Source organism: Ciona intestinalis, chromosome 7 (assembly GCF_000224145.3).
Source record: "Ciona intestinalis chromosome 7, KH, whole genome shotgun sequence".
Lineage (NCBI taxonomy): Eukaryota > Metazoa > Chordata > Ascidiacea > Phlebobranchia > Cionidae > Ciona > Ciona intestinalis.
Window position 1 is genome coordinate 3178952 of NC_020172.2, and position 27951 is coordinate 3206902.

Here is a 27951-nt window from a genome sequence, read left to right on the forward strand (position 1 = left end):
CATTTTTGAATGAAGCATTTGGTCTTGTGGCTGTGGCAGATTAATCTGAGCATAGTAAACAAGTTTAGGCATGTTTATTGAACTGTGTTTAAATCTTTGTCATTTTATCTCCATGTTTTTTTATATTGTGACCTACTAACGGCATGATACCAAAATGTCAACCGTGTTAGAGCTATATATTTTTTGTAAAAATTGCTAATTTCCTGATTAAGTTACATGACATGAATATCCTGTTTACGATGTACGTAGACACCAAATAGTCACGAATCCGAATAGGTTTCATGTAACCTAGTCTGCAGTAAACATAACACGATCTGTCAACTGTCGGTGACATGCCAATCTTTACACGAAATCGTGTCGTTCTTTCAAAACAAAATACGCAAGAGAGAAAATCGAGAAAATACTTCGTTTTGCAGAACTTTGCAATAGTTGTTTTTTTATATAGTCTAGACACGTTTGCCAAACTACATTTCCTAACGGTAAAAGTTATCAGGCGAGGTGTTGTCTGCGTATTTAAAAATCTCCAGCGGTCTGTCATCACACTGCACCACAAAAAATCTCTTTACGTACATGCATAACTTAAATGGAGAAAAAGTTGCAAAGTACGTATTTCCGCCTATAATTTTGAGGTTCATATTCCTGAATCCTGTCTATTTGTGCTTCTTCTATGCATCCTGTTAAAAGTTGCAATAGAAGTTGCAAAGTGCGTATTTCCACCTATAATTTTGAGATTCATATTCCTGAATCCTGTATATTTGTGATGACTGACCAAGTTTAATGTTATAATAAAAGAACAGTCGGAATGTGTCAACGACACAATTCCATCTATTTTAACCCCGCGAACATGTGTATGTTTATATACGCACTTCGGCCAACAGAATTGAATTGAATGCCGTGATAATGAACTGTGTTGCTGCATATTGACCTTGATGCACAATCATGCTGTTTCTTCAGATGTTCCCTATCTTTTTAATGATGTTGCAACTCAAGCAATAAGTGAAGGTAAAAAGTATGCTTTAAAATTTTTAATGTTTTATTTTTGTACATATTTATATTAGTTATAATTTTTTTTAATTTTGTCTTGTAGCTTGTGCAGAACTTTTTTACTTTAAATACCGGAATGAATATTTTTTCGCCTTTGAAATTACTTTACATCAAGCGAAATGTGTATTCTAAAAAGCAAGATATGTTTTTGCTGGTCTGTTTAAAATAAAGTCAAACGTCTGACACATGCTAACTCGTAACATGAGCTAATATTTGTTTTCACAATAGTGCGATAACAATTAATTAAAAACTATATTTAAGTTGATTTAATGATGTACGAGATACTGTCAGTACAGGAAAGCGGTATATAAAACATGAATTGAGGTACACCACACCATTAATGCCTACAGTTGGTTATATTTAGCAAAGAAAGTATATCTGAGATGTCTGCCATTAAAATTTTCCTGTGTTTGGTTATCCTTGGACTTCTCATTGAGTTGAATACAGCTTCTCGAAAAAATGGGTAAGTACAGCAAATAAACTTTAGAATGTTGTTCATAATTTTAATTGTCATAATGTTTTACTTATTTGTTTTAGACAGAAACGTTTCAAACGTTCAGTTGATGCAGCAATGATGGAAATTGTCAGAGATGACGAATTTGCTCCTTCACAGTTTAAGTTGGGAAGAATAAAACGGGGCACAAAAAGCCGACGACGCAGAGTTTTCAGGAGGCGTATGTAAAAATAACCGGAGGATTTGTATTTAAATTGAGAATAACTGGAGTATTTGTAAATAAATTAAAAATACCTGGAGCATTTGCATTTAAATTGAGAATAACTGGAGCATTTGTAAATAAATTGAAAATACCTGGAGCATTTGTATTTGAATTGAAAGTAACTGGGGCATTTGTATAGCAATTGGAAATTACCGGAGCATTTGTATAAAGACAGTTGTTTAAAACGCGCTACAAGTAAAACTGCTTGAGTAACACTGTCAAATAGAAGTGTGGCCTTTACTCACATTCAGGGTAAAATGTACTTATTTAATTCATTGGTGTGTCTTTTTATCCTCTTGCTGTATTTTAGTGATTATGGGTACAATTGGAGATAATGGAGCAATTGTGTTTTATATCACAGCCCCCCGGCATGGTTGCAAAGAGTGACATAGGCCTCACTTACGCAAAAATTTCATAAACAAAAATGATGTTTACCATTTGTTGTCAATTATTCAAAAAGGATGCCATGACAAAAGCTATGACACGAATTAGTCAAAAAAGCACTAACCAAAAATAGGATATGATTCGCCTTTTTTAGGCAAATTTTGTGGGAGGTTATTTTTTCTCAGTATAGTATTGCAGGCATTATATAAGCGCCGGATTTGTGCAATTCAGTCATTTTTAACAGAAGATTACATAATTTGTTCTAACTAAATAATTGGAAACTTGAAGATGTCTGCCACTAAGCTGTTGTTGTGTTTGGTTATCCTTGGAGTTTTCATTGAGTTAAATACAGCTCTCCTGTAAGTATATGTGTATAGCATACTAATTTGTTATTCAAATTTAAATTTAAACAATCATACTTGATTATAATAATTTTTATATGTACGACGCCGTGGCAAAGTGGTTAGCGTGCCGGCCTGTAACCCAGAGGTAATGGGTTTAAGGCACGTTGCTGCTACCTTTGTGGACATATGTGTCCTTGGGCAAGGAACTTAACGGCAATTGTTTCAAACCAGTGGTCACTAATGGGTTGTCCAAATTATCAGTCACACATAAAAATATTAAAAAATCCCAAGTAACTCGTAAACTGACATGAGGTGTACGAACACCCGTGTTATAACAACTGCCATTTTCCGGCCACACTAGGATAAACTAAGTTACATTCATTAGAATGGGATTTTCTGAGAATGCAAAAGTAAAGGACATGGGATTGACTGAAAATGAAGAGGATGCCCCTCTAAGATTGAGAGCAAAACGATCAAACAGCAGAAGAAGACGTAGTATGGTTGGATATATAAAGGAACAACAACAGTAAAGTTCATGTCAAAAAAAATTTCATGTCAAAAATTACATTATGCCAAAATATATAATGTGCAATATGATTTAAGTTTGACAGTACCATTTTGTATATGTTCGCAATCGTGTTCACCCTGCTGTGGTATTTAAATAAAACATGACCCTGCATTGACTCACTAATTAATGTTTACTTGCTTTTCTTTGTGTGGCAACAGAGAGGTATAAATTGAGTGTTTTTCATACACCAATAAAACTGGGGTTCGTCTGGCACCAATGAAACATACACCAATAAAACTGGGGTTCATCTGGAACCAATGAAACATACACATACACCAATAAAACTGGGGTTCATCTGGAACCAATGAAACATACACCAATAAAACTGGGGTTCATCTGGAACCAATGAAACATACACCAATAAAACTGGGGTTCATCTGGAACCAATGAAACACACCAATAAAACAAAATGTGTGGAAATATAGAACATCCAGTGTGGAGGTGTGGAAAGAATCTCTAAAGCATTGATAAGAGCAAATCAATTTTAATATATTGGTCTTTGATAAAAAGGTGTGTTAAAAAAGAATTTACAAAGTTTATGGTAGTTAAAGCTTAGACTGTTATAGGTTACAATGCCAATGGTACATATATTATATTTTATTATAATTACTATGGAACATATTATAACTTTAACTCGTTCGGCGTGCTTTCAAAATAAAGTCAATTTTGAAAACCATTCAGGGGCAACTTAAACTGCATTCGAGGTATAATTATATTATCAGACTATTATATTCACTCAATGTTTGGGTTAGTAACAGGTGTGTCCAATTATTTTTTTTTACAATAACATTTGTTGTCAGTCGCGCTGTGAGTGCCAAACAATAGCCAGGCCAGACTGCTTATAAAAAAGATGAATTTCACATAAATGCTGACAAGATAATGCTAGCCCATCCGGGGTGTGTTAATAAGGTTAATCACTCAAGGTATGGTAGGATGAACTTAAAAGATAATAACAATATAACTATTTGATAAATGTACAGAGTAATGATGTCCATTTTTGACACATTACATCAAATCATACGCACCATTGGGTTTTTGACAATGATCATCTAGTTAAACATGTCAACCAGGAATTGTAATCAAATTTGGGTTATATTTGGGATCTTATAGTTCGTGGGAAAGTAGAAATGATGGGAGACATTTGCTCAAAGTCAAATTCATTCTGAGTTTTCCTCATTTCAAACTGAGCCCATGGTACAAGAAGGAAAAGTAATGCTGTTAGCTTTAGGGCTGGTGCTGTTAGTAAGTTTCTGTGCGCAGACAGAAGCACAGTGTAAGTTAAATATTTTACGAGTGTTAAAGTGGAGTATTATAATTGTAAATGTGTATATTATTTAACTCCTGGATGTCTGCCATAGCAACAATTATAGATATATATGTACAATCTGCAATTTTGCATATACAATTCTGTGTTAAAATCTGCTTTGCTATCTATTTTGCAGTACAATAAACGCGATTGAAATTATTAGCAGGATAAAAATCAACAATCATCAATAAAAAAGTAGCAAATTGTATTGATAAAATTATAGTTAATTCACATTTGTTTTAAATTTCTACCTAGGCATTATATAAGGGTGTTGGGGTAATAGGCTAAATTTGGCATTAATCCCAGGTCTCTCAAAATCTAACCAAATTCCTTACCCATAGAGAATAGAAAGCATTATATGTTAGTTATGGTGTTTATTTAATTAATTACAATTAAGATAATTACTTTAATTGCAGTAACATTTATTATATCACTTCCACCGGGTGTCTCCATCACTCAAGTGAGCGCTTCGCTGGCAAACATTTCTTCCAATGGATCGGCAATTGCAGTTGAGGGTATCCAATTTTTGTTTTTAAAATTTTGTTAAAATTTGCAACATATTTTTAAAACTTTGTTTTGTGACTCTATAATTTTGTAGCTCAACATTAAAAAAAAACATACTAAAATTAGGTTGTCACTTGTATTTTTTTATTTTTGTAGCCCCATAGCTCTTTTTATTTATTGTTTTTTAAAAACATTTGTATTAAAAATTAGGTCAACACATTTAATAAAAAAATGTTTTGTAGCCCTATAGTTTTCTGAACCAAAAAAAGTAGTGTAAAGTTACATATTTTATTCCATACAGATTTTTTCACGTTGTACGTCCAGCTATTTCTGTATTTTTTTAAAAAAAAAGTTTGAAATTTTTGGAATTACAAATTAATGTATTAAAAAAATTTGAAGTGCTGTTTCTGTATTTTAAAAATGCTATTTCTGTATTTTAAAGAAGTTTGAAATTCAACAAATTTTACTTGCAGACAACAACGAATGTGACTCCTTTACAAGCCCATGCCATGAGTTTGCTACTTGTGACAACTTACCAGGAGTATTTGAATGTTTTTGCAAAGCTGGGTTCGTTCCAGAAGATTCTTTACAGACACGCGGTGACCTGGTTTGCCTAGGTGAGTCTTAAAATCTAAAACGCTGGATATATTTTTACCTTTGTGTTTCTTAATGGCAGTTGCTCTTATTCTTACCCAGTGGTAACTTATGGCGTATGGGTTGTTCAAGTTAGGCAAGATTCATAAAAAAATATGAAAAATAAAAAAAACTTCTTTATATCAACCACAAAGTAACATACTTGGTAACACGTAAGCTGGCACGAGTTATATTCGTGTGGTAACTCATAAGCAAGCCGGATAAGTATGAAATGTATCATCAAATTATAATGACTGTCTAAATAAGTTACATTCAATAAAAGCTTTACTTATATTTTTTAAATACATGAAAGACTACACAATTTATTAATTTGTCTCACATAAAAATTGCAGATATTTTTACATTTTTTTGTATATTATAAAATAATTGCGTATTTTATAATTTTTTTTTATTTTTTTATTATGACATCATAATTTCCAGATGTGGACGAGTGCTTGGAGTCATCTATATGTGACATCCTATCATCCCAGTGCACTAACACACCTGGTTCCTACTTTTGTGACTGCTTGGTTGGCTTTGAGCCTCTTCTTGGTGCAAATGATTCTTGTAGTGGTAAGTTTTTGTTATTTTATGTTTTTTAAAAACGAGGAGTGTTCTGTACCTTCTATTTTTGCGACAGGTATTTCACAACAGTACATACTATGATGGTGACATTAGTTAACTCATTTGAGATTGATATAAGCTGATATTTCTTTATGACAAAGGCAGGGCAATTAATGAAAATTACTAACTCAGTGGTTACTAATGTGTAGTGTAGCGCCCTGGGTTTTGAGGTCATTGGCTAAAGTCAGGTCTAAATCTCTGATTCTATAGCATGAAATGACCATTTATACCCACATAGAATAGAATGGGAGTAGAATAAAAAAGTGTAAACCTTTTGTTAACAAAATATTTTGAATTTCTTCACTACTGGTATAACTACCCTAAAACACAATTATACCATTAAGTTATAGGTTTTCATGAAACAGACTTTTGTTTGGGTGGAAACTGGTAAAACCAATGTGACTTCTATTTTACACGATTTTAAAATGACCATTTAAATCAATGATATTATTTTCAGATATTAATGAGTGTGACATTGACATATGTGACCACTATGGTGAGCATGGGAAATGCACAAATACCTTTGGAAGTTATTTCTGCTCTTGTGAAACAGGGTATTATCTCCATCCCACTACTGGAATGTGTCAAGGTAAAATATACAATATAACAAGTTTAACAAATAGTACCATAGAGTAGAGTATATGCCTTAACCATTTAATATTTAGAAAAGTACACGTACTAGGGTGGAGGAAGACGGGACACATTTTAGCGCATAATATCTAAATATCTTGATTGTGTTTTAAACAATTAACAACAGTCTATAGGAGTTGAGACGATACAATTTTATACCTATTTGAATGTTCTTTGTTTAGTACAAAATGGGACAAGAAACTAGAACAAAAATGTGTCCCATCTTCCCCCACCCTACTATATGATAATAAAACAATATTAGTTAAAACAATAAAGAGAAGAGAATAACCAACCAAACAACAATTTTTAAGCAGGCACTCTTATGCTTCTAGTATTGTTAAAAGTCTTTCGAAACATATACAATGTACCATCATCAAATAAAGTATAAAATAAGCATAGTATGCTTTTAATGACAATTTGTGTTGCTAGTTTCCTTCTCTTCGTTGTTTTAATAAATTATTTTGTTTTTGGTATTAAATTAAAAGATAAATAAAAATTAATGAATGGATATCGAATTTATATAATGCTATTACTTTAAAATAATATTTTCGAATTCATATAATGCTATTACTTTAAAATAATATTTTCGAATTCATATAATGCTATTACTTTAAAATAATATTTTATAAAGGGTGCAGCTAGATGTTGTAGAATTTGTTGTATTTTTTCTACATATGTTTTGCCATAACCTACTGTTTTTGCAGAGCTTTTACAGTGCACAGCTTTTAAAAATGTAAAAGGTTTGGTTTCAAATCTATTGAACGATATTGCTACAAATGGAAATGCATCGGATTCTGAATATCAGGTAAATATTGGTGCATTTTAGTGTACATTTTTATACCTGTAGTAATATATATTCTTGTTATGTTTATCAATGTATATTTTTTGGGTTTTTTTTAACTGTTTTTTTTTAAGTTTTTGAGAGTTTTTACCCTGAGGCCTTACCCATTTTTAAGAGTTTTTAGCCGGGCCTTACCCAAAAATATGAACATATTACAACTGATATTCTGGTACTTCTGCTACCAGGCATAATGTAAAAAATCTTTTAACAGCTCATCTGGTATAAAACATTAGTGTATTTCCAGCGTTTAGTCTGTCATGCGGCAACTCAAACGCTCTGGACTAAGCATTTTAAGATTTTAGCATAATATTTTGCAGTTTTTTTGTTATATATTTTTTTAGGCAGTATACATCATTCTCTGATAAGATCTTGCCCGATGCCAGACCAAATGTCTGAAATGTCCTTTTTGTTTTGATACCAGATGAGCTGTTCAAAGACTATTTATATTACAACACTTTTCCGTTTTTACAGAGCACTGCTGCAGCTTTATCTTTATCTGGCAGTCCGATATTCAACATTATAACGCCCCAAAGCTCAGTTACAGAGTTATACGGCGGTCTAAATGATGATTTTTTCGATCTTTTGCGTACATACCTTCCGTGTGACTTATCTGCTACATGTAACATTGGAAACACAAGTTACATTTGTGAATGCCTCGATGGGTTTTCGGGAGATGGCTTCAGTTGTTTAGGTTTGTAAAATTATGTAGTAGGGTGGGGCAAGACAAGACACCTTTAGCACATAATATCCAAATATCTTGATCATGTTTTAAACAAATAACAAAGGTCAATGGGAGTTTGAGGATTTGGTTTTTTAATTCTTTCAATGTTCTTTGTTTACTACCAAATAGGACGGGGAAATTGAAAGAAAAGTTGTCCCATCTTCCCTCACCCTATTATACTCTTTTGTTGGAAATAACATCTTATTTCGATACCAGATTTTTTAAAATTATATATATTGGTGCAATTTTTTTTGTCTGTGTTTTATAAATAAAGAATACATGTTGTCCAAAAAAGATTTTGTCTATTTTATGTTACTGTTAGATTTCCTTACACATTTAAATTTTTTCAGACAATGACGAGTGTGCTATGGGTCTTGATAATTGTGACAGCTCTACTGCTACTTGCACAAACACTATTGGATCTTTCACCTGCAGTTGTAAACATGGATACATTGGCTCTGGATTAGTAGGGGATTGTCAAGGTAATAGTATACTTATGTAAGATTAAGGGTATAATGTTGTACAGCATCAGTCTGTGCTGTAGCACAGTTGGTTAACGTGCATGCTTCTAAACCAGAGGTAATGGGTTCAAGGCCTTGTGTTACTGCCATTGTGGGCTATGTGTTTTTGGGAGAGACACTTACAGCAATTGCTGTGACTAATGGGTTGTTCAAATTATCAGCCACACATAAAAAATCCACAAAAAATAATCACTCACAGAGTAAAATACTTGGTAACTCGTAAGCTGGTGTATGAAACAGAACACACGTGTTATAACGACTGACAGTTTCCGGCCATGTGAGGATAAACTAAATTACATTCTTTTACCTATAGTTTGGCTACTTTAGCATAGGGTGCATGAAACAGGACACCTGTATTATCTTGAGGTTAAACTATCTTTACTTTTGTTCTAATTAAAACTTTGTTTATTAATTAAATAGATTACACTGTTTGGTATATTGGTCATGCCTTTTAGCTTTGTTCTTGTGTTTAATACGTTCTGTCCTTTTACAATATTGCATACTACTCTGACTTTTATTGCTCTGACTGCAAAAAAACAAAATAAAGTCATTTACTCATGAAAGTAATAAGAATTTTTTCAATCTTTAAAATGTATGAGATTTTAGACACTTAAGTTTCATGTAAATACTCTCTTTATTTATATATTGCCAGATATAAACGAATGTGAAAATGCTGCTACATGCGACAACCATTCCAACTGTACCAACACTGCTGGAAGTTTTATTTGTTTGTGTCATGAGGGCTATACTGGTGATGGGGTCACGTGTCAAGGTAAAATCAGTGATTTTTTTATTGTGGTGCATAGCTTGCCAAATGATAGTGGTTTACGCATCTGCTTCAGAGGTTGCAGGTTCAAGGCTTGGTGTTGTTGGGTTTGTGTAATTACTCTAACCCTGTAATCTCCTAAAGTTACATATGTCATAACTCCTAAGCAGGCACCGGATGTATGAAACAGAATACTAATGTTGTAATAAACCACCATGCAAGGATAAATAAGTTACATTCATGTATTAAGTAAGAGATTGACGAAGCCATTTAGTCATACAACCTATGCACTGTTTTTTTACATTCATTCATTCATTGTTGTTGGTATGCTATCATTGTGGGCTTATGTGTCCTTGGGTAATGGATTGCCAAAATTATCAGCCACACATAAAACAAATAAAAAATTACACACAAAGTTACATACATGGCAACTCAGAAGCTGGCACAAGGTGTATGAACAACGGATGTATGAATACCCGTGTTATACCGACTGTCCTTTTATGGCCACGAGAGGATAAAGCAAGTTACATTCATTTATTCATTCATAGACCTTGATGAATGCAACTCTAGTGTCCTAAATAGATGTGATGCGATTGCAAATTGTGTGAACTATGAAGGAGGTTATAGCTGTACATGTACATCTGGCACTATAGATGTGTTAGGTGATGGTAGTTTTTGTGATGGTAAGTTTTTCAGTTTTAAAAGAGAAAAACTTTCATTTTATAAAGACTGGTAAAACTGTTTTATTTTTTTTTCGACAAGATGTTGCTCCAACTTAAAATTCTAAAATGGGTTGTCTAAACTGTCAGCCAAACAGAAAAATAATCACCTACAAAGTTACACACATGGTAACTTTTTAGTGGGCATTGTCGTTGCACTGCCAGGCAAGGATAAATAAGTTATATCTCTTTATGCCTATTATATAAGTAATCTAAGGGTAACAGGTTGCCTATCTTAAATCCTTGATTCTCTTACAGGAACCTCACCCATATAGAATAGTTATATCATTAATAACATTCAGTTATTTATCAGACCAAGAAGATGAATGCATACCATCATTGGAAGGTGACCAACTTCCTTGTGAAATTAATCCAACTTCATTATCATGCAAAATACAAACCAACTTCCCAGAAAAAGCAAGAATTCTCTTTAAGTCTTTTAGGTATGGTAATTGACTAAAAATTCGCGAAAAATAATCACAAAGTAACATACTTGGTAACTTGTAAGCTGGCAGTAGTTGTATCAAACAGAACACCCGTGTTCTAACAACTGTCGTTTTCCTGCCGAGATAAAGTAAGTTATATTGATTAATTCATACTGCTGTTCACCTATTTCATGATATAGCTGCATCCTGTATGGCTTATTTCTAATCTGTAAGGAGAGCTTAAGAGCATAGGACCTGGGATTTTCACTTGCGTTTTTTGTCGACCTGTTATTTAATGTCTTCAAATGCTTAGTAACTTAAGTGCTGTTTTTTTATGTTAAAATAATCCCACAAAAGGAATCACCCACAAAGTTACATACTTGGTAACTCGCAAGCTGGCAAGAAGTGTATAAAACAAATCACCTGTGTTTAACGACTGTCGTTTTCGGCCACCTCAAATATAAAGTTACAAAATAAAAATGTTAAACCTGTATACTACTCACACAATTTCACACCTGTAGATCCATGTTCATGGTTCCGAGTGACATACGAGACGTGCATTGCTCCGATGGGGGATTATCCACTACTTCTTCTTCCATCTTTGGCGGAGGATTCTCAACGGAAAGTTTAGAAGCCTCCCTTCCTCCAACAGAAGCTACAACTGTAGAACTTCCGCCCGAAGAGGATTTTGAAGATGACCTTCCTCCTGGAGGAGAGGACCTTTTTACAACTCCTCCATTACCCCTGGATCCTGACGATGAATTGTCTTCTTCCTCATCTTCTTCATTTCTTTCTCTTTAGTGGGTTTCTCATTTTCAACAGAAAGTTTAGAAGCCTCAGTTCCTCCAACAGAAGCTACAACTGTAGAACTTCCACCAGATGAGGATTTTGAAGATGACCTTCCTCCTGGAGGAGAGGATCTTTTTACAACTCCTCCATTACCTCTAGATCCTGACGATGAATTGTCTTCTTCCTCATCTTCTTCATTTCTTTCTCTTTAGTGGGTTTCTCATTTTCAACAGAAAGTTTAGAAGCCTCCGTTCCTCCAACAGAAGCTACAACTGTAGAACTTCCACCAGATGAGGATTTTGAAGATGACCTTCCTCCTGGAGGAGAGGATCTTTTTACAACTCCTCCATTACCCTCTAGATCCTGACGATGAATTGTCTTCTTCCTCTTTTTCTTCTTCTTTCTCTTTAGTGGGTTTCTCATTTTCAACAGAAAGTTTAGAAGCCTCCGTTCCTCCAACAGAAGCTACAACTGTAGAACTTCCACCAGATGAGGATTTTGAAGATGACCTTCCTCCTGGAGGAGAGGATCTTTTTACAACTCCTCCATTACCCTCTGGATCCTGACGATGAATTGTCTTCTTCCTCTTTTTCTTCTTCCTCAGGGGGTTTCTCGTTTTCAACAGAAAGTTTAGAAGCCTCCCTTCCTCCAACAGAAGCTACAACTGTAGAACTTCCACCAGATGAAGATTTTGAAGATGACCTTCCTCCTGGAGGAGAGGACCTTTTCACAACTCCTCCATTGCCCCCAGATCATGAAGATAATTCTTCTTCCTCTTCTTCTTCTTCTTTCTCTTCCAGCTTTTCAGAAGGATCCTCGGATGGGGATGACACCGCTTCAACTACAACTACAACAACAACAACTGAAACAACAACACCAACTACAACAACAACCACAACGCCTATAGTTACAACAACAATACCAGAACCCTTTACAACCACACCATTTGGAAGCTTTTTCATTGGTAAACGGCGAAAACGCAGCGTTCAGCCACAGCAAACTGGTAATACTCTGGTCTATGTAAACAGTACTATTTACACGAGCATGTGTGACTCTGTGCCTATAATTTCACTTTTTTTTAAGGCAACAGTGATAGGCGCTATCTCTGTCCTGAGGTTACTGGCGCCACCCCCAGGATGACGGTTTGGAATACGTCTGGTCAGCAGGTGGAGCTGTTTCATTACGGCGGCAGATTCCAGTGGTATGCTGAAGTAAAATGCGACCCAAGCGCTTGTAATAACAACAATGTTCTTGGGTGGGTAGCCAGTAATACTTAGGTATAGTAGGGTGGCAAAAAATGGGACACCTTTTTATTCTATTTTTGTCCCATTTGGTTGTAAACAAAGAACATTCAAAGAATTACAAAACCGTACCGTTGTTAATTTATTAAAACACGGTCCGGATATTTGGATATTAAGTGCCAAAGGTGTTCCATCTTACCCCACACTACTATACATCATACATATGTCTTTTTATTTTCCAGATTTACCAATTTTTGTATTAAACAGATGCACTCAGCGGTACTCCAAACAAAAGGCTGCAGTTATTGTTCAGACAGGGGCTAGTATTGACGTCATTATTGATGACGTCATGATCGAGAGTTCCTGCGCTCCGAGCTTACCGTACTAAACAAACTGTATCGTTCTCTTAGTTTAGATTTTTAGTATACTCAAATCGTATATTATAGTTATTAATAGGAGGCCTATTTACCCTTAGACGTGTGCTAACTTATAGGTACTAGTAGCTGTTAATAAAAACTGCACATAGTGTATTGAACATAATGTCTGTGCCGAATCTTGTCGAATTTAGCGACTCGTACGCGAACACACATTAGGAACATGAATGAAAGTAATACCTAATGACTTCTTATTAATTAGGCGGAGTTTAAGGTACGCACAGTCTAAATAAACTGTATAGGACCACTATATAATGTCTAAATTATAAGGCAGAGAAAGTAAAATACCCTTTCAGCTCTCGCCTTTCGTAATGCGCTTTTCATCGTTTATTATCGTTATTGTAACATGGTCACATTTGATTATGGTGTACTTCTGCATATAAGGGAAAATCTTTGGCTGGTTCCTAGTGAAAAATTTGGGTTCAAAATGTTTATTAAACCTGAGTTTTTAAAAACAATAAACAGCGGGTATCAGTGAGACCTAATGAACATTTTAGAGTAATGATTTTACTGGTCACCAACTTAAAGATTACCGTCTTTAAGTAGACCATATAATTTGGCCAGCTACGTTAAGGTCAATGTAGGAGTTCGTATCGCTTGAGGGGTTTATTGCCCGATGACGCATTAAAATGTGGCAGGAAAAATAATAAAATATGATATCAAGCAAAGAAGGGAAGGGTGTCTGGCTATAGATATCAAGTAAAGTTCGGTAAACAATACCAGGATAGTTTGTATCATTAGAATGATGTTCGCAAAGGGGTTTTGTTTTAGTCTGTTTTTTTTGACGAATCTAAATTTATTGTTTGAACACGTGTTTTTGTTAAAGTTTATATAGTAGAGTAGGAGAAAATGGGGCACTTTTAGCACAATATTCTAATATACCGGTCGTGGTAAAGAATATAACATAGGTCTATATGAGGGTCGTGAGGATACGGTTTTATAATTCTTTAAATGTTCTTGTTTATCAGCAAACAGAACGAGAAAGTAGAGTGAACAGTTGTCCCATCTCCCCCCACCCTGCTATACCATTGTGTAGTTGTTTCTACATTGGTCATATGAGTTCTTTCGCCCTGCATGGTTTTTTAACGTTTAAACGATCGCACAATATATAAATAAGGCAAAATATAATCGTATTACTTCCTTAGGCGTATGAGAACAGGAAACGCGCTATAATAACTTTAGTCTATATATACAACCAGATGGACAGCCATACTAGTTGCAAACACGACCTTTTTAATATGAAACTTTATTAATTTTAACTTTAAAATCTACCAATACATTTGCGCCGATTTATGGTCACTACAGGCACAGTAGAAATAAATTTTTGGCGTTATTCAGTTTTATAAACTAGTTCACTGCGGGGAAATTAATGGAATAATGTAAACTCCAAGTATAAGCTAACCGTTAAGACAGGCAGGCAACCACAGAGAAAATTACAGGCAACCAAAGCAAAGTTGAAAAAACAACTCTAAAGAATTAAACCAGTAAAACTTACGAAAGTGTTTTAGATAAAGAGTTAACAAATCAGTTTGCCCATAGTCCCAGGCAAAAATCACACAGGAAATGCATTTTTTAACTTACATATACATATATACACACACACACACACATATATATACAGAAAGAAGAGGTATATACATATATAGGAAAGCGTGTTCATTATAGTAACATTATAGTATAAAACACATTTTGTATTTTACAATATTGTAAGGCAAAAGTTTGACTAATAAAATGACAAAAAAAAATTGTTTTCAGTGATCAGCACATTAAGGTTTAAATGTTGCTGTTACATTTAGTAACCGTTGCTTTGCACGTTTTATTGTTGCACGGCAATGTATCAAATGCAAGACCAATTTTCAGTGCCAGCAGTGATCAGATTTTGAACAACAGAATGAAGAGGTCGGAGCAATCGAGTGTTTTGTTAGAACTTAACAGCAACATGGTATTGAATGGGGAGAGTCATTCACCTTTGGAAACACTTCGAAAGAAGAGATCAGAAGAAGCTTATCGTCCTCCCATTTCTCCCACGGGTCTTGATAGAAAGAAGAGATCAGAAGAAGAAGCTGATCTACCTTCCGTTACTGGCCTTGAAAGAAAGAAAAGATCGATCGGAATTTTTTCTTAAAATACAAAGTCCTTTGAAATGATATTTATAGACTTTGCTAAAATATTCGTCCGCAAATGTTTTGCGCTTGATACAGTCATTGGTTCGAGGTAGCAGAGGAAATGGGTCACAGAACAAATAAACAAACAGATTGTGCTGAATCTGGGGAGAAGCAAATTAATTCATGATTGCCGGAACTATATATATGTCGGTGACGAAGCTCAATATCAGTATATGGCTATTCTGTTCATGGTAGTACGGAGAGTTTCTTCTAAAATCATCGTCCAAAAATATAATATATTCACAATCTGCACTCAAAATAGTCACAATTTCATGGAAACGTAGAAGCACACAAAACAAACAGACAGACTGATTGTGCGAAGCAACTCAACTCATGATTACCGGAACCATATGGTTATGATTGAGAGGCTCACTAACAGTATATGACTATTCTGTTTATTATAGCAGCAAACCTAATAGGAATGACACATCGTCTAGTTGCTTATAGGTTTATTTTATTTCAATAGACATACTGTTTTAGTTTATGTATAGTAAATATATTCGGATGACAACTATATATTAGCTATATTTTTTGGTTATATTTTGAAGTTGTTTTGTTATATTTTGAAGTTTTCAAAAACACGAAAACCGTGTAGCCTACTGCAGCCGTTTTAGGTAACTGAGCGGAAAGGTGCACCAAAACCTTTTCAGCTTTACTTTTGCTGTAAAGTAAAACACTTCGCAATAATTTATCGGAGTAGTACAATTACATAAGTGACGTACGAATTTGTTTAATTTAGTGATCAACAGAATTAATTTGACATGTTGCTGTTACATATAGCAGCCGTTGCTTTCAACGTTCTATTGTTGTGTGGTGATGGATCAAATGCAAGACCAATTTTCAGTGCCAGCAGTGATAAGATTTTGATCAACAGAATGAAGAGGTCGGAGCAGTCGAGTGTTTTGTTAGAACTTGACAGCAACATGGTATTAAATGGGGAAAGTCATTCACCTTTGGAAACACTTCGGAAGAAGAGATCAGAAGAAGCTTATCGTCCTCCTATTTCTCCCACGGGTCTTGATAGAAAGAAGAGATCAGAAGAAGAAGAAGTTTATGGCCCTCCCCAAGGTCTTGATAGAAAGAAGAGATCAGAAGAAGAAGAAGTTTATGGCCCTCCCACTGGCCTTGATAGAAAGAAGAGATCAGAAAAAGAAGAAGTTTATGCCCCTCCCAATGGTCTTGATAGAAAGAAGAGATCAGAAGAAGAAGAAGTTTATGGCCCTCCCAATGGCCTTGATAGAAAGAAGAGATCAGAAAAAGAAGAAGTTTATGGCCCTCCCAATGGTCTTGATAGAAAGAAGAGATCAGAAGAAGAAGAGGTTTATGGCCCTCCCAATGGTCTTGATAGAAAGAAGAGATCAGAAGAAGAAGAAGTTTATGGCCCTCCCAATGGTCTTGATAGAAAAAAGAGATCAGAAGAAGAAGAAGCTTAGAAGAAAAGATCCGAAGAATATCGGATTTAGTTTTCACGTTGGAAGATACATTGATAACCAGGATAATAAACAGAAACCCCTTTTTGCTTTCTTTGTTTGACTGTTTTATTATTCGGAAATAAAAGAATATAATTCCTTGACTATCGGTAATGTTACTTTTGCAACTATCACAAATATAAGATTTCTATTTTTCAACTAATAGATGGGTCATACTTGACTAAGATGGTATGTTTTGGATTAAACAGAAAGGTGCAAATGGGCTACAAATTATCGTAGTCAGAAAGAAGACATCAGAAGAAGAAGTTTACACACCTTTCGTGTGCCTTAATAGAAAGAAAAGATCAAAACTAGACCACATTTAGTGTCAATAAAGAAGATTTTTTTGCGTATTACAGTTACTAATTTAAATAAAGTACATCAGCAGACATGGTTTCGACGCATGTTTTCTTCTTTTTCCCTCCTAGCAAACGAATTCTTATTTATATTAGTTTAGAGTTTGCTTTGGGATTTATCTAACCGTAGAAAGTATTAGTTACATAACAATAACATGAACAAAGTAAACGTACCACATCGGCCGGTGCAAACATTAATCAACAGTAACGTTTAACACGATAGCCTGAACTATTAAATACGTGTTATCTTAAAGCCTTGGTAACTAAGATAAATGTAGGGACTTTGTATTTACCATGTGATTTAACCCCTATTGGTCGCAGGAGTATTCCTGTTCCGCGTGATTTATTAACGGTTGTTGAAAACATACAGAACATTGTTTCAGTACCCAGAAAGTGGCAGTATATAGCCATATTGTTTCTTTAGAAGACGCACGAAAACAGGAAACATCGGACTATATACAATAAGTCGGCAATATGTTAGTTAGGTAACGAGCATTCTTTAATGTTCAATATGTTTTGTATATAACGTTAACTTTAAGTGAACTTTATATAAAATCTAAACACTTCACCACAAGCTGGCGTATAATGTGAGCAGGTATAGTAGGGTGGCAACAAATGGGACACCTTTTTATTCTATTTTTGTTCCATTTGGTTGTAAACAAAGAACATTCAAAGAATTATAAAACCGTACCGTTGTTAATTTATTAAAACACGGTCCGGATATTTGGATATTAAGTGCCAAAGGTGTTCCATCTTACCCCACACTACTATACATCATACATATGTCTTTTTATTTTTCAGATTTATCAATTTTTGTATTAAACAGATGCACTCAGCGGTACTCCAAACAAAAGGCTGCAGTTATTGTTCAGACAGGGGCTAGTATTGACGTCATTATTGATGACGTCATGATCGAGAGTTCCTGCGCTCCGAGCTTACCGTACTAAACAAACTGTATCGTTCTCTTAGTTTAGATTTTTAGTATACTCAAATCGTATATTATAGTTATTAATAGGAGGCCTATTTACCCTTAGACGTGTGCTAACTTATAGGTACTAGTAGCTGTTAATAAAAACTGCACATAGTGTATTGAACATAATGTCTGTGCCGAATCTTGTCGAATTTAGCGACTCGTACGCGAACACACATTAGGAACATGAATGAAAGTAATACCTAATGACTTCTTATTAATTAGGCGGAGTTTAAGGTACGCACAGTCTAAATAAACTGTATAGGACCACTATATAATGTCTAAATTATAAGGCAGAGAAAGTAAAATACCCTTTCAGCTCTCGCCTTTCGTAATGCGCTTTTCATCGTTTATTATCGTTATTGTAACATGGTCACATTTGATTATGGTGTACTTCTGCATATAAGGGAAAATCTTTGGCTGGTTCCTAGTGAAAAATTTGGGTTCAAAATGTTTATTAAACCTGAGTTTTTAAAAACAATAAACAGCGGGTATCAGTGAGACCTAATGAACATTTTAGAGTAATGATTTTACTGGTCACCAACTTAAAGATTACCGTCTTTAAGTAGACCATATAATTTGGCCAGCTACGTTAAGGTCAATGTAGGAGTTCGTATCGCTTGAGGGGTTTATTGCCCGATGACGCATTAAAATGTGGCAGGAAAAATAATAAAATATGATATCAAGCAAAGAAGGGGAGGGTGTCTGGCTATAGATATCAAGTAAAGTTCGGTAAACAATACCAGGATAGTTTGTATCATTAGAATGATGTTCGCAAAGGGGTTTTGTTTTAGTCTGTTTTTTTTGACGAATCTAAATTTATTGTTTGAACACGTGTTTTTGTTAAAGTTTATATAGTAGAGTAGGAGAAAATGGGGCACTTTTAGCACAATATTCTAATATACCGGTCGTGGTAAAGAATATAACATAGGTCTATATGAGGGTCGTGAGGATACGGTTTTATAATTCTTTAAATGTTCTTGTTTATCAGCAAACAGAACGAGAAAGTAGAGTGAACAGTTGTCCCATCTCCCCCCACCCTGCTATACCATTGTGTAGTTGTTTCTACATTGGTCATATGAGTTCTTTCGCCCTGCATGGTTTTTTAACGTTTAAACGATCGCACAATATATAAATAAGGCAAAATATAATCGTATTACTTCCTTAGGCGTATGAGAACAGGAAACGCGCTATAATAACTTTAGTCTATATATACAACCAGATGGACAGCCATACTAGTTGCAAACACGACCTTTTTAATATGAAACTTTATTAATTTTAACTTTAAAATCTACCAATACATTTGCGCCGATTTATGGTCACTACAGGCACAGTAGAAATAAATTTTTGGCGTTATTCAGTTTTATAAACTAGTTCACTGCGGGGAAATTAATGGAATAATGTAAACTCCAAGTATAAGCTATCCGTTAAGACAGGCAGGCAACCACAGAGAAAATTTCAGGCAACCAAAGCAAAGTTGAAAAAACAACTCTAAAGAATTAAACCAGTAAAACTTACGGAAGTGTTTTAGATAAAGAGTTAACAAATAAGTTTGCCCAGTCCCAGGCAAAAATCACACAGGAAATGCATTTTTTAACTTACATATACATATATACACACACACATATATATAGAGAGAGAGAGAAAGAAGAGGTATATACATATATGGTAAAGCGTGTTCATTATAGTAACATTATAGTATAAAACACATTTTGTATTTTACAATATTGTAAGGCAAAAGTATATGACTAGTAAAATGACAAAAAATTGTTCGCAGTGATCAGCACATTAAGGTTTAAATGTTGCTGTTACATTTAGTAACCGTTGCTTTGCACGTTTTATTGTTGCACGGCAATGTATCAAATGCAAGACCAATTTTCAGTGCCAGCAGTGATCAGATTTTGAACAACAGAATGAAGAGGTCGGAGCAATCGAGTGTTTTGTTAGAACTTGACAGCAGCATGGTATTGAATGGGGAGAGTCACTCACCTTTGGAAACACTTCGAAAGAAGAGATCAGAAGAAGCTTATCGTCCTTCCATTTCTCCCACGGGTCTTGATAGAAAGAAGAGATCAGAAGAACAAGAAGAAGCTTACCGTCCTCCCAGGGGTCTCGATAGAAAGAAGAGATCAGAAGAAGAAGACGCCTATCATCCTTCCATGGGTCTCGAAAGAAAGAAGAGATCAGAAAAAGAAGACGCTTATCATCCTCCCATGGGTCTTGATAGAGAGAAGAGATCAGAAGAAGGAGTTTATAAACCTCCCTTCGGTTTTGATAGAAAAAGGAGATCAGAAGAAGAAGAAGAAGCTTACCGTCCTCCCAGGGGTCTCGATAGAAAGAAGAGATCAGAAGAAGAAGACGCTTATCATCCTCCCATGGGTCTTGATAGAGAGAAGAGATCAGAAGAGGAAGTTTATAAACCTCCCTTCGGTTTTGATAGAAAAAGGAGATCAGAAGAAGAAGAAGAAGCTTACGGTCCTCCCAGGGGTCTCGATAGAAAGAAGAGATCAGAAGAAGAAGACGCTTATCATCCTCCCATGGGTCTTGATAGAAAGAAGCGATCAGAAAAAGAAGACGCTTATCATCCTCCCATGGGTCTTGACAGAGAGAAGAGATCAGAAGAAGGAGTTTATAAACCCCCCTTCGGTTTTGATAGAAAAAGGAGATCAGAAGAAGAAGAAGAAGCTTACCGTCCTCCCAGGGGTCTCGATAGAAAGAAGAGATCAGAAAAAGAAGAATCTTATGCCTCTCCTATGGGACTTGATAGAGAGAAGCGATCAGAAGAAGAGGACGCTTATCTTCCTCCAATGGGTCACGACAGAAAGAAGAGATCCGAGGAAGAGGAAGATGCGTATGGTCTTCTAAATTTCAAAAGGAAGAAAAGATCCGAAGAATCTCGGATTTAGTTTTTCACGTTGGAAGATACATTTTTGATAACCAGGACAACAAAACGGAAATCCCTTTTTTGTTTTCTTTCTTTGACTGTTTTAATATTCGGAAATAAAAGAATATAATAAGCTTGACCAGGAATAATATTACTTTTGCACCTGTTATAGATAGAAGATTTATATGCTAAACTCGATTTCAAGTTAACAGAATAAAAATTCTCTCGAAAGTGTCCCCGATCGTCCACAAATTGATATAGTCACAATCTGCACTTAATAATATAATCACAATTTTTGCGTAACTCACAAAACGAACATACACACAGATTCTATGACCGGAGTACTAAAACGTTTACCTGGATTAATACTTGTGCTTGAATGATCTTAGATGAAAGTAAACTTGACAAAAGATAATTTGCCTTTGAAAGTTGGAAAATGTCCGTCAACAATAAAAGGCGCGAAGGAACACCTGACTCCGTATTGCTGTTTTTCTATATAGGAATCATAGAACCACTTGGAGCATCAAATAAAACTAAGTCCATGAGTTCTTTCTAAATCGACTTCCTGCTACTGTATAGCCTCCCATAAACTCAATTATGCTCTTTCAAGTATCACTTAACGTAATAGGGGTTGTATGATCGTCACTTTGGAATCGGATCTTAATTTTTTCTTGGCTGTTGATGTTATCTTTCTTCTTGTCTCAAACTCCGCAAAAGGTAATTCTTGTTATTTTTTCATTCAATTGCAGGCCATATTAAATTATTACATATTTTTTACACAAATAATTATATTAACAAATTACAATACAAAATCAACTTAAATCTGATAAAAAATAGTATAAGTTTTCTAATAATAACGCGCATCTGCATATATGTTAAGATTAGGACCCCAAAGCTTGAGACAGTTGTGGTAAACAACGTTCCATTTTTACAGACATAACGCCACAAAATCTGTGTTGAAGTTTTTTGAAATTAAAATTAAAGTCTACATTTAAGGTGCACTCGCTTACAATGCCGAGTGTTATTCCTTACAATATGGAAATTGGATAATTATCATAGTTAAAACTCGGACGATATAACTGCTTTTGTTCTTCTTTGGCAGCGGCGTCCTGAGTAACCGTATCACGTTGTTGAGATTTACATACCGTGACGGGGGACAATGAATGAAACGTAACCATGGTAGTTGGCCTACTCTTGTTTATCATACTCTGCTGTACGTTAAGTGTCTGGGAGGCTCACCAACAGTATATATGGCTATTCTGTTCATTTTAAAACGAGCTTTATAGAGCTGCTAAATATTCTACTTATAGTTGTTTTTTCAACCTTGTTTTAGTTGAATATATAGTAGGCTATGTATATTTGTATTACAACTATAAATTAGTTTCATAATACCTTTATTGAAAACTTTATTAAAAAGAACAGTAAGTTTTTGATTTGTTTTATTATATGTTAAAGTTTTCATGAATTCGAAAACCATGTAGCCAACTGCAGCCGCATTTTATCTACCTGAGCGAAAAATGGTAGCAAAACTTTTAAGCTTTACTTTTGCTGTAAAGTAAGGCACTTTGCAAACATTTATTGGAGTAGTCGATATATATAAGTGACCTACAGATTTGCCCAATTCAGTGATAATCAGGATTAAGTGGAAATGTTTCTGTTACATATAGCAACCGTTTCTTTCAACGTTCTACTGCTGTGTGGTGACGGATCAAATGCAAGACCAACTTTCAGTGCCAGCAGTGATCAAATTTTGAACAACAGAATGAAGAGGTCGGAGCAATCGAGTGTTTTGTTACGACTTGACAGCAACATGGTATTGAATGGGGAAAGTCATTCACCTTTGGAAACACTTCGAAAGAAGAGATCAGAAGAAGATTATCGTCCTCCCATTTCTCCCACTGGTCTTGATAGAAAGAAGAGATCAGAAGAAGAAGAAGAAGTTTACAAACCTCCCACTGGTCTCGATAGAAAAAAGAGATCCGAAGAAGAAGAAGTTTACAAACCTCCCACTGGTCTTGATAGAAAGAAGAGATCCGAAGAAGAAGAAGTTTACAAACCTCCCACTGGTCTTAATAGAAAAAAGAGATCAGAAGAAGGAAGTTTACAAACCTCCCCTGGTCTTGATAGAAAGAAGAGATCAGAAGAAGAAGTTTACAAACGTCCCACTGGTCTTGATAGAAAGAAGAGATCAGAAGAAGAAGAAGTTTACAAACCTCCCACTGGTCTTGATAGAAAGAAGAGATCCGAAGAAGAAGAAGTTTACAAACCTCCCACTGGTCTTGATAGAAAGAAGAGATCAGAAGAAGAAGAAGTTTATGAACCTGCCATTGGTCTTGATAGAAAGAAGAGATCAGAAGAAGAAGTTTACAAACCTCCCCTGGTCTTGATAGAAAGAAGAGATCAGAAGAAGAAGTTTACAAACCTCCCACTGGTCTTGATAGAAAGAAGAGATCAGAAGAAGAAGAAGTTTACAAACCTCCCACTGGTCTTGATAGAAAGAAGAGATCAGAAGAAGAAGTTTACAAACCTCCCACTGGTCTTGATAGAAAGAAGAGATCAGAAGAAGAAGAAGTTTACAAACCTCCCCACTGGTCTTGATAGAAAGAAGAGATCAGAAGAAGAAGAAGTTTACAAACCTCCCCGTGGTCTTGATAGAAAGAAGAGATCAGAAGAAGAAGTTTACAAACCTCCAACTGGTCTTGATAGAAAGAAGAGATCAGAAGAAGAAAAAGTTTACAAACCGCCCCGTGGTCTTGATAGAAAGAAGAGATCAGAAGAAGAAGAAGTTTACAAACCTCCTCGTGGTCTTGATAGAAAGAAGAGATCAGAAGAAGAAGAAGTTTACAAACCTCCAACTGGTCTTGATAGAAAGAAGAGATCAGAAGAAAAAGCTTATGGCCGTCCCCAAGGTCGCGATAGAAAGAAGAGATCAAAAGAAGAAGAATCTTATGCTCCTCCCACTGGTCTTGATAAAAAGAACAGTTTACAAACCTTTCGTGTGTCTTAATAGAAAGAAGAGATCAAAACTAGACCACATTTAGTGTCAATAAAGAAGTTTTGTTTGCCTATAACAGTTACTAATTTAAATAAAGTACATCAGCAGACATGGTTTCGACGCATGTTTTCTTCTTTTTCCCTCCTAGTAAACGAATTCCTATTTATATTAGTTTAGAGTTTGCTTTGGGATTTATCTAACCGTAGAAAGTATTGGTTACATAACAATAACATGAACAAAGTAATTTATTAACGGTTGTTGAAAACATACAGAACATTGTTTTAGTACCCAGAAAATGGCAGTATATAGCCATATTGTTTCTTTAGACGCACGAAAACAGGAAACACTGGACTATATGCAATAAGTCGGCAATATGTTAGTTAGGTAACGAGCATTCTGTAATGTACAATATGTTTTGTATATAACGTTAACTTTAAGTGTACTTTATATGAAATCTAAACACTTCACCGCAAGCTGGCGTATAATGTGAGCACCGAATAACTTGTAAAGACAGGCAAGGTCATCAGCGAGAAATTAAAGGAATATTAAAGTGAAACAATAAACAAGTAAAACCAACTTAAGATAAAACATAAGGAACAAGTTAGCTAAGTTCCCAGCATGCCAGCACAATTACTCGCGTATGCCGATGTGTTCATGTACACACTACAGTCCGCCATATTTCAATGCAATAGTATATATATAACTATTTAAATAAAAAAAATATTCAATTCCTAGATCAGCCAGATATAACTTTAAATGTTAAACTTAATCCTCTTAAGCGTTGCTTTGCAAGTTATACTCTTGTACAGTGATAATTCAAGTGCAAGGTCCATTTACAATGGAAAAAGTGATCGAATTTTAAACAACAGAATGAAAAGGGCGGAGAAACCTAGCGATTCGTTAGAACCTAACAGCAACATGGTGTTTAATCTAGATGTTCATGCACCTTTAGAAACAACTCGGAAAAGAAGATCCGAAGATGAGGGACACTTCCCCTTGTCCCGTAAACTCGAACAAAAGAAGAGATCGGAAGAAGAAGAATTTTATCGATTCCCCCTTTCCGACACACAAGATGAAAAGAAGAGACCACATGATGATGAAGAAGAAGTTCATTTCCGTCGCGAAGGAATTTATAGAGAGAAGAGATCAGAAGAAGAAGGAGTCTACCCTCCCCCCGCTCCTTCTGGACTTAATAGGAAAAGGAGATCAGAAGAAGAAGAAAGACCTCGCTTGACTCCTTCAGGTACTGAAAGAAAAAGGAGATCAGAAAAACAGTTTCAACAACTTCCTGCTAGACTTGATAGAAAAAAGAGATATGACGATGAACAAGAAGAAGAAGATCACAGGCCTCCTACAATAAGCCCTGAAAGGCAAAAAAGATCAACATTAGAAGAAAGGCCCAATAGGTTTGGTCAAGGCCTTGGTAGGAAGAGAAGATAAAAAGAGGCAGAATCTTATCCTTTTCTCTTTGCACCCGGACTCAATAGAAAAAAGAGATTCGAAAAAGATAACATTTATTTCACGGGGAAGGAACATCGATATCCAGAATAACAAATTTCATTTTTTTTGCTTTTTTCTTTTGTTTTTTTTTAGTCGCACTCGACTAAAATGGCATACATTCATTTAAATAAGGTTGGGGGCGTACAGGCTACAAATGAACAAAAACAATTGATAAATGCTACAGTGGTAGTTTCTCTGCATTTATTATAGCGAAACGTTTTATAAAGCGCTGTATACAGGTATTCCATAATGAAAAAAGTGGTTGCAAAGTTATAGAATCCACCTTTAAACAAAAGGGAATTGGGTTTTGGAAATAGTGCTTCCAGTATGGGTGTCTTTAGATTAAAACGTTAACGGCAGGTGCCCTTAGCATGCTGTTAATACCGTATTAACATCATCAGTCATACAAATTATTATAAACAAGTTCGACACTTGCGGTCAGCAGTAAGCAAGAAGAGGTCAGAAGAAGAAGCTTATGATCTGCGTCTTAATGGAAAAAATAACATTTAGTGTGTTCGAAAATTTACAAATGAACATTCGGAAGAATAAAACGTAACTTTTAGAAATTCATTTTTTCCTCTGTTTTTTAAACGAAAAAAAACATGACGGATATATATTACAGTGACATAAGAAGGTCATTTTACTTCCCCATAATTTGTAAAATATTTATGTTTGTAAACCAATACCTGATTCATATTTGCTGCATGGTTTGCTTTTTTGGCCTGCCACCATTTATGTCGCACTATAAATAGCGTAAGAGAGTTGAACATCGAGAGAATCACATCACGCTCTGCCGGAAATGAGCGCCGTAATTTCCGCCCGCGCTAAGTATTCACTCGGAGTCTTGTCCGCGTAGACTAAGCAATAGAAACGATGGCAAAGTCATTAAACAAGTCAGGACTGCAGTTTACTATATAATCACTAGCGCTGTGAATATAATGAAATCTAAATACAAAAGACCATCATTTAGTACCAAGAGCAATGCAATATAAGCTATAGGTGAATGTATTGAAATAAACTGATGTATAGACTTTGGGCAAATGTAAGTTTTAGGCAATCAGTTTAGGTTTAAGGCCGTTCACAACAGTGAGTATTTTAAATTGCACACTGCATATACAGTCCAGCTTCTGAGGACAACTGATGATTTGGTTGCTTATTACTCACCGCTCGGTCGCGATGACGTTTTCATAGCAGGATAGGGTTCTGTTTGCGTTGCACAATAACGAAAACACAGCAGCATCATAAGTCAGTTTCCCATCCATCCAAATGAATGAGCCGGATGCTCGCGTTGTATTAAATATATAAGGAACCATTTCGTATGAAGCGGATAGCAATACTTACACACTTGTTTAAAATTTAATGCATTTTCGCAGGGTAAAGGGGTAAGGGCCCAGTTGCTCACAATTCTATATTAGCAACACCATGTTGGAAAAATATAGTAGAGTTGGGAAGATGGGACAGATTTAAAATATAATATCTATATATTGTGATCGTGTTTTCAACAATTAACAACGGTCTATGGGAGTTGTAACGAAGGGGATTTATAATTCTTTGAATGTTCTTTGTTTACTACCAAATGAGTCGAGAAAATAAAACAAAAAGGTGTCTCATTTTCCCCTATTCTACTATATATTATTTTTATATGTTTGATACTAATACACTTGGTTGTACGAATGAAATAATGGTATTATTTCTCGTGCTACCCGCACACTTATTTAGCCATGAATTGAACTGTATAAGCTAGGGTGTTTTCGCCTAGCAATATATACAGTTTATGAAACACATACTTAACTTTGGAGTTCAAGCTTTGACGAAAGGAATTGCTATGAGATTAACTAAAAGTGTAAACCGTAAAGTATATAGTTTATAGTCAAGACATGCGCGAAGATACTATAGATTTTTGGAGACAGTTGTATAGAGAATTCAATATAGAATACTACGACGAGTTCTGAGTCATATGAAGTTCAGTGATTTAGTTTTAACAAAGTGTCCTCCACAGCGCACGCTATGCATTCACATACGTATACAATAGTCCGTGTATATGATTCAAACAAACCGTGTGTGTGCGCCCTTACCTAGCACGTGCGAACAGGAAGGCACTGTTGCATCTCGCCCACTTCCCGATTTTAGACCGTGCTGCTTATGTGCAACTAAGCGGGCCAGCAGCAGCACGACTCAACGTGTATCAGATCTGTTGCCTGTACAGTAGACCGATGCTTACCACTTACTCAGCGCCATAGCAGCTTTTATATTTTGATTCCGTTAGTCACTACTCTCGTCACCGCCTCAATAGGAAGAGGCGGCTACAGCAGGTTTTAATAGGATTAGATAATAGACAAAATTAGTTCCTCTTCATAAACAATTTGGCTACAGGTTATGCAATAGTAACGTATAAAGTTATA

At 35.3% G+C, this 27951-nt stretch overlaps 5 protein-coding genes and 1 long non-coding RNA gene across 10 annotated transcripts; all 6 read left to right on the plus strand.

Annotated features, from left to right (window-relative positions):
* Positions 1-108: 108 nt before the first annotated feature.
* LOC100182312 (fibrillin-1-like) lies at positions 109-11885 on the plus strand. 3 transcript variants are annotated; one of them, XM_018812454.2, is made up of 13 exons: positions 109-602; positions 879-1002; positions 4779-4877; positions 5340-5483; positions 5941-6072; positions 6581-6712; positions 7458-7558; positions 8066-8285; positions 8666-8797; positions 9489-9608; positions 10151-10285; positions 10635-10764; positions 11268-11885. In XM_018812454.2, the coding sequence occupies exons 2-13, from the start codon at positions 930-932 to the stop codon at positions 11545-11547; spliced, it is 1698 nt and encodes a 565-aa protein (XP_018667999.1). In that variant the 5' UTR covers positions 109-602; positions 879-929; the 3' UTR covers positions 11548-11885. The 3 variants fall into 3 exon arrangements, with proteins under 3 accessions (XP_018667999.1, XP_002119766.1, XP_026690991.1); XM_002119730.3 differs by lacking the exon at positions 109-602 and having other exon boundaries at positions 840-1002; XM_026835190.1 differs by lacking the exons at positions 109-602; positions 879-1002 and adding an exon at positions 4055-4329.
* On the plus strand, positions 2395-3179 carry LOC100180819. Its single transcript, XR_003396031.1, has 2 exons — positions 2395-2503; positions 2874-3179. It is a non-coding gene; the product is annotated as an uncharacterized LOC100180819 (long non-coding RNA).
* A 15-nt stretch (positions 11886-11900) lies between the features above and the next one.
* LOC100177632 (integumentary mucin C.1-like) lies at positions 11901-13580 on the plus strand. The gene is made up of 3 exons (XM_002119849.4): positions 11901-12538; positions 12619-12790; positions 13044-13580. The coding sequence occupies exons 1-3, from the start codon at positions 12025-12027 to the stop codon at positions 13162-13164; spliced, it is 807 nt and encodes a 268-aa protein (XP_002119885.2). The 5' UTR covers positions 11901-12024; the 3' UTR covers positions 13165-13580.
* A 1387-nt stretch (positions 13581-14967) lies between these two features.
* On the plus strand, positions 14968-16948 carry LOC104265332 (vicilin-like seed storage protein At2g18540). Of its 2 annotated transcripts, XM_026835201.1 has the most exons (2): positions 14968-16732; positions 16787-16948. In XM_026835201.1, exons 1-2 carry the CDS (start codon positions 16137-16139, stop codon positions 16806-16808), a joined length of 618 nt encoding a protein of 205 aa, XP_026691002.1. In that variant the 5' UTR covers positions 14968-16136; the 3' UTR covers positions 16809-16948. The 2 variants fall into 2 exon arrangements, with proteins under 2 accessions (XP_026691002.1, XP_026691001.1); XM_026835200.1 differs by having other exon boundaries at positions 14968-16948.
* Positions 16949-19920: 2972 nt separating this feature from the next.
* Positions 19921-21193, plus strand: LOC104265821 (vicilin-like seed storage protein At2g18540). Of its 2 annotated transcripts, none has more exons than XM_026835195.1 (2): positions 19921-20997; positions 21052-21193. In XM_026835195.1, exons 1-2 carry the CDS (start codon positions 19970-19972, stop codon positions 21074-21076), a joined length of 1053 nt encoding a protein of 350 aa, XP_026690996.1. In that variant the 5' UTR covers positions 19921-19969; the 3' UTR covers positions 21077-21193. The 2 variants fall into 2 exon arrangements, with proteins under 2 accessions (XP_026690996.1, XP_026690997.1); XM_026835196.1 differs by having other exon boundaries at positions 19921-20992; positions 21047-21193.
* A 1278-nt stretch (positions 21194-22471) lies between these two features.
* Positions 22472-25489, plus strand: LOC100178453 (trichohyalin-like). The gene is made up of 2 exons (XM_009860818.2): positions 22472-24017; positions 25176-25489. Exons 1-2 carry the CDS (start codon positions 22703-22705, stop codon positions 25487-25489), a joined length of 1629 nt encoding a protein of 542 aa, XP_009859120.2. The 5' UTR covers positions 22472-22702.
* Positions 25490-27951: the final 2462 nt, after the last annotated feature.

Coding starts and splice junctions, on each gene's coding strand:
- LOC100182312 (XM_026835190.1), top strand. CDS start 4,248: ATGGTACAAGAAGGAAAAGTAATGCTGTTAGCTTTAGGGCTGGTGCTG. Junction 6,073..6,580: donor TGCAAATGATTCTTGTAGTG/GTAAGTTTTTGT, acceptor TATTATTTTCAG/ATATTAATGAGTGTGACATT. Junction 6,713..7,457: donor CACTACTGGAATGTGTCAAG/GTAAAATATACA, acceptor CTGTTTTTGCAG/AGCTTTTACAGTGCACAGCT.
- LOC100177632 (XM_002119849.4), top strand. CDS start 12,025: ATGAGGATTTTGAAGATGACCTTCCTCCTGGAGGAGAGGATCTTTTTA. Junction 12,539..12,618: donor CGTTCAGCCACAGCAAACTG/GTAATACTCTGG, acceptor CTTTTTTTTAAG/GCAACAGTGATAGGCGCTAT. Junction 12,791..13,043: donor AATAACAACAATGTTCTTGG/GTGGGTAGCCAG, acceptor TGTATTAAACAG/ATGCACTCAGCGGTACTCCA.
- LOC104265332 (XM_026835200.1), top strand. CDS start 16,137: ATGTTGCTGTTACATATAGCAGCCGTTGCTTTCAACGTTCTATTGTTG.
- LOC104265821 (XM_026835195.1), top strand. CDS start 19,970: ATGTTGCTGTTACATTTAGTAACCGTTGCTTTGCACGTTTTATTGTTG. Junction 20,998..21,051: donor ATGGGTCACGACAGAAAGAA/GAGATCCGAGGA, acceptor CAAAAGGAAGAA/AAGATCCGAAGAATCTCGGA.
- LOC100178453 (XM_009860818.2), top strand. CDS start 22,703: ATGTTTCTGTTACATATAGCAACCGTTTCTTTCAACGTTCTACTGCTG. Junction 24,018..25,175: donor ATCTTATGCTCCTCCCACTG/GTCTTGATAAAA, acceptor TCCGTCGCGAAG/GAATTTATAGAGAGAAGAGA.